Here is a 13,040-nt window from a genome sequence, read left to right on the forward strand (position 1 = left end):
ATTCTTCATAAACTGCTCTGCAAATAACATTTTGAAGGAGTGGATAGTTCTTTTTAACCACTAAATAATGTGTGTAATATATTTAATCAGTGCTGTTTTTCAACACTAGTTTTTCAATCCCTAGAAATAAAGCTTTATGAAGCTTTGATTAAACACATGCAATTTATGGATAAGATGATCAATCTAGAGGGAAATTTGAATAATTGTTTTTTCACGGTAGCAATGATTCCTCCTCTTAATCAGTTGTCCATTGTGGTAAAAACAACAACAACAATGCTCTATGCCTGTGAGGAAAACACTTGAAACTCTTCAGTAATGAAAGCCGCCCAAGTAGGCTCTGGGGAGTGATAAAGCACTGAGTCATAAAGATTCCTCATCTGATCTCTAGCCGTCATGTTCGCACATTTCATATGCACTCAACAGCTCTCAGATGGTTTCATTTTGGAAAACTATTGATTTCATTTACATTTGCTTAGAATATACCAGTGGAAATTAAAGTAACATCCTCTGAAACTGAGCTTTAGAGTTCTGAATTCAGGGGAATGAGCAGAAGTGGGTCAAGGGGTAGAATAATACGCTTAGGTAGAAGGAGTAAGTTTTAGTATTTGATAGTACTATAGTAGGGAATAGTAGGGAAATAATACTTAACAATAATTGTATATTTCAAAATAGCTGGAAAAAAAAGAATTGTAATATTCCCAACACAAAGGAAAGATAAATGTTTGAAGTGGTGGATATTCCAATTACCTGATTAGATCATTATACATCGTATAGAGGTATGAAAATATCACACAAACCCCCAAAATATGTACAACTATTATCTACCAGTTTAAACAATCTCAGTTCTGCTAATTAGAATAAGGACATGAAGAAGTTATTAACTTTTCTGACCTTTAGTTTCATCTCTTTAAATTGGGAATAATTATAAATGTTATAAGAATCAAACGAGATAATGCATATGAATTCCTTAGAATATTGCCTGGCACGTGATAAGCACTCATTAAATGTTGGCTGTTATTATCTTTATTGCTGTTGTTATAATTAAATAGCAGGCACAGAACCTGGATATAATAAACCCTCAAGAAATGATGAATGTAATTAATCCATATTCCTGTCTCAGGACCTAAGGGCCAGCACTAGTTCTTCCAGGAGATGCACATAATTTTGCTATGGACGTGGGAACAAAGAAAGGAGCCAATAGTTAGTCAGGTCTCCAGAGTTCTTTGTGCCTCTGTCATGGTGGAGAAAAAGACACAGGAGGTGCCATGTGAATTGGCTGTGTATGACATGTCTCCTTGGTCGATAAAAAAAGAACCAGAAATTGAGAGACTGAGTTCTACAGCATATATGGCCCTATGCTATGTAAACACCATGTCCTTTTTCCTCAGTTAAAGGATTTTCAGAGTGGATGCCGGGAATTTGAAGAGGCCCCTCTGAACTCCCTGGGAATGTCTTTTATGATTGAAAGAAATCATTGGTGTCAGTTAAAAGTTAAGGCTGAGAGGGAGATACTGGGCAGTGTGAAGACTCCTTGGTGATCCCAGTGCTGCTGCAAGCTCTTGCCTGCAGTTGTGGCAGCTTTGAAGACAACCTGGACCCATGGACCAGGGCTTCTGAGATCCATACCTGTATCTTTAGACCACTGCCTAGAAGGGTATCCTCTTGGGTGGTAATAAGTTATATGAGACCAAAAGGAAGTATCTGTTTATGTTATATAACATTGGACTGTGTTCAGAAAATCATACTGAATAAAAGGGAGTTCAGGTTTTAAAAAAATAGGCCAGGGATGGTGTCTCATGCCTGTAATCCAAGCACTTTCAGAGGCCAAGGCAGGTGGATCACCTAAGGTCAGGAATTCAAGACCAGCCTGGCTAACATGGTGAAACTCCACCTCTACTAAAAACACAAAAATTAGCCAGGCATGGTGGTGCACGCCTGTAGTTCCAGCTACTCAGGAGGCTGAGGCAGGAGAATTGCTTGAACCCGGGAGGCGGAGGTTGCAATGAGCTGAGATCGCGCCATTGCACTCCAGCCTGGGTGACAGAACAAGACTCCATCAAAAAAAAAAAAAAAAGAAAAAAGAGAAAAAAACATGCCCTCATATCTGCACCTGTCCAAAAGATCAGTTAGGATGTGTGCATATAATTACATGCATTAATAGTTCTCCATTAAGTACAGAGTTGATCTCAGAAGTCTTTTAATAGTAAACATCATTTGTTGACATACAAAATGTGATTTTTCATAGAAAAATACCAGTGAGTGTATTAACTCTTTGGAAGAAGATACAATACTTCAAACAAATATAACTCATTCTGGCTTTATCTGATGTGGGCTACACATGTGAAGTATTTTAGAAGCAAATCATCTGCCAATGGCTGTGTTTCAAAAATTTCATATGTGTATGTTTTTGTTTTGTTTTGTTTTTATTATAGATACAAAAAAGCAAGAATCAACTGTGGGTGGAGGTACAACCAGGCATTGCTTCTATGGACTTCAGCCTGATTCTGAATATAAAATCAGTGTTTATACAAAGCTCCAGGAGATTGAAGGACCTAGTGTGAGCATAATGGAAAAAACACGTAAGTCGTGTGTGTTCTCTCCTGATCCCTCTCCCCATGAACAAACAGAATTTTAGGCATCCTGTTTTGAAAATACCTTATCCCGTTTAGAAAAATATTAGCTATTGCTGTTCAGGAATATACATAATACAAGTTTTGTTCCTCTTACTCAGTTCCAGAATTCATTGCCTATGGCCCACTGATGTCATCAGTATGGGTTTTTTATTTCCATTCTCCATATATGTTTCGCAAGAGACTAGAAGTCCACACGATAGTAAAGCAATTGAGACAATGACTTACATTGTGATCCAGATCCATAAGGAACTGTTGTGGTATGTGGAGTGTCAAATGCAGTTTGAGGACTTGGCTCTGACATTAAAACAATGGCATATTACCACAGCCATGAGGATGGGAAGGGAGCCAAGATGTTCCAACTAGCTGACCCTAGAGTTACTGCTTGCCTAAGAAGCTCTTGCACTTTTTCCAAGCTGACTGCAGATGTGATGCACTAAAGGGAAAGGCAAAGTATAAAATTAAAACAAACCTCTTTTAACATGTTCCAAAGAGCAAGGAGAGTGTCAACTTCTTGAAAAGACTTGTAGTCAAAGATTCTTGACCCTGGGTGCACAAACATTAAAATGGTTTGAAATGCAGTGAATTCTGGGGGACATTTGTGTGCTTAACTCAGTATCTTGAATTTAAACTTGAAATTCCAGGAGGATTTGTGTCTGAATAGGTGTTGGGCGATGGGCTTTCTTGGTGACCCCTCTATCACGTACATGGCATTTAGAAGGGATTACTGCCTGTGTATAGCTCTTCCAGCCTCTCCGGCACTTGCAGAGGGAAATCATGCACGTGTAACCTTCAAAAAGAGAGGATAAAAGTACAATAAATCATCTTCTTTTATGTAATACAAAGACTTTATTTCAGGACACTTAAATATGCAATTTTTCGTATTCCACTTGTATTTTTGAGGTATAATTTACATAACATAAAATTTAAGTACCATTTTAAGTGTGCAGTTCAATGATTTTTAGTACATGTAATGAGTTGTATCACCATCCCTACAATTAAATTTCAGGACATTTCCATCAACCCAAAGAACCTTTCCTGCTGTTTGCAGTCAATCTCCTTTCTCACCCTGAGCTTCAGGCAATCTACTTTCTTTTATTATACATTTTCCTTTTCTGGACATTTCACGTAAGTGGAAATACACCATATGTGGTCTTTTGCATCTGGCATCTTTCACTTAGCGTATGTTTTTGTGGTTTATCCATGTTATAGATTTTGTCAGTAGTTTGTTTCTTTTTATTGCTGATTAGAATTCCATCTTATGGATTGTAAATCATATAGTTTTGAAGTTAATAGGAACTTGATAGTACACAAGACTTAGAGTCAAATGGTTGGTTTGAGGATCATGTTCTGCCCCTTTCTAGCATTATGGCTTTGGGCAATTCAGCATGTCTGAGCTTTTCACTCATCAATAAAATTGACTACTCTCTTGCCTCAAGTGGTGGCAGTAAACAACCAATAAAAGAATACTCATTGAAGAGCTTTTCAACCTGTATGTCATTGAGCAAGTACTTTCTGTTGTTACCATTATTATCTTCTTAAAAGTAATAAACTAAAGGCTAGATCTCACTGTCAGGCATGTTTTTTCTGGGCCATACTTTTTTAAGTTTTAAAGTAGTTTTTGAAAAGTCAGAATATCTTGCAACACTAAGTGTCTATCTTCATGGTGCCAATCTGCTGGAACCAAGTGCTGTCTGTTTAGACAGTGCATGTATGCTTAAGTTTGCTACTGCACCTTAATGTTTACACTTTCTTTGTGCTTATTGATTGCTCACCTGACCCCTAGAAACATTTGTGTTTAGAACCCCTGATCTACTTCAGCTTCTCCTGTCCTTGACCCCACACTGGTTAACTACTAACCTAGGATTAAATCCAATTTGGATAGCTCTGTTTGATGTAAATGTTTTCCTTATGTTGGAGGCATCTGTCTTCTTGTAGCTTCCACCCGTTGGCTGTGGTTCAGCCTTTCGAAGCAATGCAGGTAAAGACTACTTCTTCTTTGAGTGACAGCCCCTCACATCCTTGAAGACAGGGACAATCTGTATGTCACATATAGAATATAAACATGTGTCCCCAGTTCACTGTGGTTCTTCTTACCTAAGAGATTCTTTGGCCAGATGTTCTGCCCAGTCATATTAATCTGGCTGCCATACTCTCTTACTTATTTCATTCTTGATTTATTGACCAGACTTAGGAGATGCCTTGATTTTCCCTATTAAAGAAGATGCACAATTATTAAGATGACTGACTACTTCCACAAATTTTAAAATTCTTTAAATGGCTTTAGAAACATTTTGTGGGGTTTTTAAGAAAGTTTTGCAATCCTAGTTACAAAAAAAAATTCTGTTTTTAAATTTTGAGAGTTTTTAGCTTCAAAAATTACCTTTAAAAATAACAATGATATATATCCATAATAGTAAAACAGAAATATATGAAGTGCATTGTCAACCTCCCTCTTTCCTTGTTCTTCCTTTTCAGAAATATTTCCTTTTCACACACACACATATATACATATTTGTGAAAAATAAAAAGCACATATATATAAAATGTAGAAGGTATATGTGTGTGTGTGTGTGTTTATGTGTGTATAAGTTTTATTTTTCACAAATGAGATTATGCCATGGTATTCTGTGACCTATTTCACAAAATAATCATCTTGAATATTTTTTCATTTAGTAATATATAGTTACCTCATTCTTTTAATGTTGAATCATTTTATTTAAATTATTTTATTTTATTGGATCTTAAAGTTGGAAGAGACCTTACAATTCACCTCTTAGCCTTCCTGATAATGAAGAAACTACCGTTTATAAAATTCTTGGCAAATGATCAGTCTGCCTGAGCTCAAATCCTTCTAGCTATTTGGTGCTCAGTATCGCCTGAGGCTAGACTTCCCCTCTGTGAATGGCTATGATTAGTGGAGGGTTTTCCTGAGTATTTAACTGGGATAACTAGAAGAATTTTCTTAGTTTTTCTTAAGTCTTTAGTGTCAAATAGGAATTAGAAATGAATACATAATAACATTGTGTTTTATGTTTGCCTAATGACACCAAAACTTCCTGGTGCTTTGCCACATGAGCTGGAATGAGAATTGATAATCACTCCTCTGATCTAACTGTCCCCAGATCCTTTAACCAAGCCACACCTCTGCAGAGTACATGGACTTCTCTTCCCACATAATCCAGGTTGAAAAGATCCAAACACACTTTAGCCTGCCAATGTTACATTTGGTCCTCAAAACCAAAAGACATTTCCAGATGCAGTCTGAGCAGAGTAGAATGAATCAGAGTCCACTGGTGACCAATATCCTGGGGGATGCAGGATGGAAAGGGAAAAGTGCTACTGAGCAAGGATTGATGGTCAATCCTTAGGCAGAATGGAAATGAAGTTTATTGTGTGTGTGAAAGCAACAGGAGATGAACTTTCAAATGGGTTGGCAGGATTCCTGCCTTAAATCAACATTAGAACCACTTTGTAGTTGACAGTTTGATTTCATTGACTCCTGCTGGGTAAACTGAGTGGTGGCAAAATGGCATTTCAAGCCTTCAGTGTGAGGATGAGAGGATAGATGGAGTCAGTTTTCACAGGCTATGGCTGATTTATAGTACTCATTAAATTCTCAGGGAAGACAGTTATCAAAATCATTGACTCCCCTGAATATTTAGTACTCCATGACCTTGTTCTCTTTCCCACAGATGAGATGGCGAACTGATGTCCTTTCTCCCTTTCCTTTACAGAATCACTTCCTACACGACCACCAACTTTTCCACCAACCATTCCACCAGCAAAAGAAGGTAAAATAATAATAGAATAATGATCTGATTTTAGGTTTAGGATTTGTGTTGGTTTTGTTTGCCTGTTCATTTAAAACCAGGGTATTAATAAAGTATATTTTTTGTGCTACCTAATTTTTTCCTTAATACAAATGCTTATCAACCATGATGGGCTTGAATGATATCCATTTAATATCAGTTCTGCACACAAAGAGTGGATTTACTAACAGAATGCTTAATACTAATTTTTTGAAATATGAGAGCAGTTAACATTCATTAAGGAAGAATAGTTACATAATTTGTAAGTGAAAATCCAGTCTGTAATTTCTCAGGTACAATAATAGTTTCCCAGCCGACCTCTGAAGTGTCTTTTTCAGTTGTTTTTTCTTTCCTCATCACAACAGTTCCTCATCACCTTTTACCTAAGCTATTAAGGTAACTTTAAAAAGGCCCCCAACAAAGTAGTGATCATTATTTTTTTCATTTCAGTAGTGAACATTTATTAATCCTGCTATTTATTCTCAAAGCTCTTATGGTAGGCGTGGGAAATACAATAATAATACGTGATTGCTGCTCTCTGCTTATTTTTAGTATTAAAGAGAAATGGGTGCTTGCCTAGATAAATACCAGTCAAGTTTATGAGTTATAAAATAGCAGTTGTATTATGGTAGTCCAGAAGTGGTAATGGTTAATGTTGCTGCAGATTAATGAATCGTAAAGGAAGAGGAATTTGATCTACATTTTGAAGAATGAGTTTGAGAGACAAGTAATGGGATGAATAACACTCGTTGTCAAGAGTGATCCAAGTGCTTAATGGATTTAGGGAATCATAAATGCTTTAGTGTGGCACTAAAGAGAAAAGAATGAGGATAGAGTTATGGAGTGGTTAATGTGACAAAATTAGGAATTTGGGCTTTATCCTGTGGGTAATGGCATGTCGTGACAATCTGTAAGAAGGAAGGGTGATCTGATGAAATCTATGTTTAAGAATGGTAACTTTGGTGAAATAGGGAGGATGGACTGGAAGAATGAGAGGAGAAAGTGGAACATGTTAGAAGGTTGTATTGGAAGAGTTCTTCCATTCATAATGCATCTTAAAGTGCCTGTTACCTACCAGGGAAACAATAAAAAATAAGTTATTCGGGGTTTAAAGTCAGTGGATTCAAATGCTGCAGAGAGTGGAAGATGCAAAGAAACAGGCAATTAAGAACTCTAATAAAGCTCAACATTCATCCTGGGATGGCATGCAAAGTCTTCACGAATCAATCTATTTTGCAGTATTATTTCCCAGAATACATTATATAATAGCAAAATTGTACAACTCAGGGTTCCCCATACATGTCTTATGCTGTCCTGCATCTTTGAATGCTATTCACTCTACCTGGAATGCCGAATTCTTTCTTCTTCCAGCTTCGTATCTAGCCTTCTTTAGTCTCAACATCTATGGTTATTCTCACTATTGGAACTGGAAACAGAATCCTAATTGATAAATTTACTAATTAGGCACTTCTGATGCAGATATTACAGAATGCTCTGAGGTCAGAATATTTTTGTTTATAGCTGAGTATGGATATTATTCTATCAACATTCATGAATTCTTATGGAAGACTTATGTGATCTGGAAGGGTCTGTGGGATTAAGGATTGACAAAGTAGAAACATTGGTTCTGAGATTTTCATTGTGATGGTTTTAGATGGTGCTTTTACAACTTGAATGCACTGTGTGTTTTAGGCTTTGTTTGTCCTGGGTATATTTAATTTAAAAGCCAATAAATTTGTATTATTAAACTAATACTGAATATTTATTAAACAAATATTAAAACATAGAAAAAACATAAAAGAAGAACATTAAAAACACAACTTTTTACCCCAGAGGTAATTCCCTCATGCATGTTGATATACTTTCTTTCTTTGATTTACTAACTAAATTTTTCGTTTTGAGTGTATTTTTTAATAGAATTTGCTCTCATTTTGAAAGTGAAACGTAATTTTCACTTTTATCTTTCCATGGAAACAGAGGACCTGTTTATAAACTCATAATTAGCAGATCTTGTTATTCCTTTCAGCTTTAAGTTCAAACCACAAATTTGTAAAATTTTATAAATCGCAGAACTCATGAGAACAACCTCACCAGATCTGTATTGCCCCTAGAGTATTAGCTCACTTGGAGATGGTTTATTTTATATTATAAATAGCTTTAAGGCAATAAAGTTGTACTTAATAAAATAAAAACTAAGTGAGGTTTTCCTTAAAGCAAGGAGAAAGGCACATTATCTCATAGAATATTTGTGTGCAATTGGCATAAGATTAAAAGATTCAGATTATTGAAGAGCAAATTGTTTGTTTCATCATAAAACAGAGTCAACTGCAATGATCAACCCTAATGAAGAGGAGGAGAGGCATAGATAATCTGAAACAGCACATGATAACATAATGGTGATCTGATGAAATATATGTTTAAGAATGGTAACTTTGGTGAAATAGGGAGGATGGACTGGAAGAATGAGAGGAGAAAGTGGAACATGTTAGAAGGTTGTATTGGAAGAGTTCTTCCATTCATAATGCATCTTAAAGTGCCTGTTACCTACCAGGGAAACAATAAAAAATAAGTTATTCGGGGTTTAAAGTCAGGGGATTCAAATGCTGCAGAGAGTGGAAGATGCAAAGAAACAGGCAATGAATTAGAAATGAATACATAATAACATTGTGTTTTATGTTTGCCTAATGACACCAAAACTGCCTGGTGCTTTGCCACATGAGCTGGAATGAGAATTGATAATCACTCCTCTGATCTAACTGTCCCCAGATCCTTTAACCAAGCCACACCTCTGCAGAGTACGTGGACTTCTCTTCCCACATAATCCAGGTTGAAAAGATCCAAACACACTTTAGCCTGCCAATGTTACATTTGGTCCTCAAAACCAAAAGACATTTCCAGATGCAGTCTGAGCAGAGCAGAATGAATCAGAGTCCACTGGTGACCAATATCCTGGGGGATGCAGGATGGAAAGGGAAAAGTGCTATTGAGCAAGGATTGATGGTCGATCCTTAGGCAGAATGGAAATGAAGTTTATTGTGTGTGTGAAAGCAACAGGAGATGAACTTTCAAATGGGTTGGCAGGATTCCTGCCTTAAATCAACATTAGAACCACTTTGTAGTTGACAGTTTGATTTCATTGACTCCTGCTGGGTAAACTGAATGGTGGCAAAATGGCATTTCAAGCCTTCAGTGTGAGGATGAGAGCATAGATGGAGTCAGTTTTCACAGGCTATGGCTGATTTATAGTACTCATTAAATTCTCAGGGAAGACAGTTATCAAAATCATTGACTCCCCTGAATATTTAGTACTCCATGACCTTGTTCTCTTTCCCACAGATGAGATGGCGAACTGATGTCCTTTCTCCCTTTCCTTTACAGAATCACTTCCTACACGACCACCAACTTTTCCACCAACCATTCCACCAGCAAAAGAAGGTAAAATAATAATAGAATAATGATCTGATTTTAGGTTTAGGATTTGTGTTGGTTTTGTTTGCCTGTTCATTTAAAACCAGGGTATTAATAAAGTATATTTTTTGTGCTACCTAATTTTTTCCTTAATACAAATGCTTATCAACCATGATGGGCTTGAATGATATCCATTTAATATCAGTTCTGCACACAAAGAGTGGATTTACTAACAGAATGCTTAATACTAATTTTTTGAAATATGAGAGCAGTTAACATTCATTAAGGAAGAATAGTTACATAATTTGTAAGTGAAAATCCAGTCTGTAATTTCTCAGGTACAATAATAGTTTCCTAGCCAACCTCTGAAGTGTCTTTTTCAGTTGTTTTTTCTTTCCTCATCACAACAGTTCCTCATCACCTTTTACCTAAGCTATTAAGGTAACTTTAAAAAGGCCCCCAACAAAGTAGTGATCATTATTTTTTTCATTTCAGTAGTGAACATTTATTAATCCTGCTATTTATTCTCAAAGCTCTTATGGTAGGCGTGGGAAATACAATAATAATACGTGATTGCTGCTCTCTGCTTATTTTTAGTATTAAAGAGAAATGGGTGCTTGCCTAGATAAATACCAGTCAAGTTTATGAGTTATAAAATAGCAGTTGTATTATGGTAGTCCAGAAGTGGTAATGGTTAATGTTGCTGCAGATTAATGAATCGTAAAGGAAGAGGAATTTGATCTACATTTTGAAGAATGAGTTTGAGAGACAAGTAATGGGATGAATAACACTCGTTGTCAAGAGTGATCCAAGTGCTTAATGGATTTAGGGAATCATAAATGCTTTAGTGTGGCACTAAAGAGAAAAGAATGAGGATAGAGTTATGGAGTGGTTAATGTGACAAAATTAGGAATTTGGGCTTTATCCTGTGGGTAATGGCATGTCGTGACAATCTGTAAGAAGGAAGGGTGATCTGATGAAATCTATGTTTAAGAATGGTAACTTTGGTGAAATAGGGAGGATGGACTGGAAGAATGAGAGGAGAAAGTGGAACATGTTAGAAGGTTGTATTGGAAGAGTTCTTCCATTCATAATGCATCTTAAAGTGCCTGTTACCTACCAGGGAAACAATAAAAAATAAGTTATTCGGGGTTTAAAGTCAGTGGATTCAAATGCTGCAGAGAGTGGAAGATGCAAAGAAACAGGCAATTAAGAACTCTAATAAAGCTCAACATTCATCCTGGGATGGCATGCAAAGTCTTCACGAATCAATCTATTTTGCAGTATTATTTCCCAGAATACATTATATAATAGCAAAATTGTACAACTCAGGGTTCCCCATACATGTCTTATGCTGTCCTGCATCTTTGAATGCTATTCACTCTACCTGGAATGCCGAATTCTTTCTTCTTCCAGCTTCGTATCTAGCCTTCTTTAGTCTCAACATCTATGGTTATTCTCACTATTGGAACTGGAAACAGAATCCTAATTGATAAATTTACTAATTAGGCACTTCTGATGCAGATATTACAGAATGCTCTGAGGTCAGAATATTTTTGTTTATAGCTGAGTATGGATATTATTCTATCAACATTCATGAATTCTTATGGAAGACTTATGTGATCTGGAAGGGTCTGTGGGATTAAGGATTGACAAAGTAGAAACATTGGTTCTGAGATTTTCATTGTGATGGTTTTAGATGGTGCTTTTACAACTTGAATGCACTGTGTGTTTTAGGCTTTGTTTGTCCTGGGTATATTTAATTTAAAAGCCAATAAATTTGTATTATTAAACTAATACTGAATATTTATTAAACAAATATTAAAACATAGAAAAAACATAAAAGAAGAACATTAAAAACACAACTTTTTACCCCAGAGGTAATTCTTTCATGCATGTTGATATATTTTCTTTCTTTGATTTACTAACTAAATTTTTCGTTTTGAGTGTATTTTTTAATAGAACTTGCTCTCATTTTGAAAGTGAAACGTAATTTTCACTTTTATCTTTCCACGGAAACAGAGGACCTGTTTATAAACTCATAATTAGCAGATCTTGTTATTCCTTTCAGCTTTAAGTTCAAACCACAAATTTGTAAAATTTTATAAATCGCAGAACTCATGAGAACAACCTCACCAGATCTGTATTGCCCCTAGAGTATTAGCTCACTTGGAGATGGTTTATTTTATATTATAAATAGCTTTAAGGCAATAAAGTTGTACTTAATAAAATAAAAACTAAGTGAGGTTTTCCTTAAAGCAAGGAGAAAGGCACATTATCTCATAGAATATTTGTGTGCAATTGGCATAAGATTAAAAGATTCAGATTATTGAAGAGCAAATTGTTTGTTTCATCATAAAACAGAGTCAACTGCAATGATCAACCCTAATGAAGAGGAGGAGAGGCATAGATAATCTGAAACAGCACATGATAACATAATAGAACTTTTAAAAAATGTTCTCAGTAGAGTAGGTTTTTATTGGTATAGTTTGCTTTGTTTAATTCTTTTTGCTTATTTGATTGCTTTATTGATATCTGTAATACCTGCTGATAATACTTTCCCTTGGCTAGCATTAGTGTACGTTTCTTGACGTGTATCTGTGGGCAATAGAAGGACAGAGACAGAATTTTTTTTTTTAACCAAGATTAGAATTTGTTTGTTTAGGGCCTCAGCCCAAATGAATATCAAATTATAATTAGATTAATCTGTTTCCATTTTAGCACATGCTTTTCTGCTGAGATTGAATCTCTCTGACATTAACTTGCTAATTCAATAAGAAAAGGATGGTGCACAGAGTGATAGCGTGTCCTTTTTTCCAATCAGTTGGCACTAGACAGTGTTTGCTGATACTTTGATCTCTGAATCCCCTTAGTCCCATCTTTTCCTAGTCTTTCATTTTCATTCTTTTGGGCTGTGGTTGGTGGACACTTTTTTTCTTTCTCTGTTTCCACATGCATAATAGAAGCTTCTTAGTCATGAATAAGAACGGGGCTTTGAATATAAAGGAGTAATTACAGCAAAGAAGCATAGTGAACAGGAGTTTGTAATATGAACATTAAGAAGTTTATATCTTCCCTTTGAAAAAGAGCTTCACTTATCAGAGGGCAACTATTATTTGTCTTACTGGTTTAATAACTACTAAATTTTCCCCTTATCTCTGACTCAAAATTCATTGTTGGTCTTCAGTGT

At 35.8% G+C, this 13,040-nt stretch overlaps 1 protein-coding gene across 1 annotated transcript in view; it reads left to right on the top strand.

Annotated features, from left to right (window-relative positions):
• Window positions 1-13,040, top strand: part of COL14A1 (collagen, type XIV, alpha 1) — a 263,059-nt gene that overhangs the window by 141,199 nt on the left and 108,820 nt on the right. The window contains exons 24-25 of the mRNA XM_011973001.1: window positions 2,433-2,579; window positions 6,368-6,424. Coding sequence (XP_011828391.1) covers window positions 2,433-2,579; window positions 6,368-6,424 — 204 coding nt within the window. The remainder of the gene's footprint in view (window positions 1-2,432; window positions 2,580-6,367; window positions 6,425-13,040) is intronic.

Source organism: Mandrillus leucophaeus, unplaced genomic scaffold, assembly GCF_000951045.1.
Source record: "Mandrillus leucophaeus isolate KB7577 unplaced genomic scaffold, Mleu.le_1.0 Scaffold133, whole genome shotgun sequence".
Classification (NCBI taxonomy): domain Eukaryota; kingdom Metazoa; phylum Chordata; class Mammalia; order Primates; family Cercopithecidae; genus Mandrillus; species Mandrillus leucophaeus.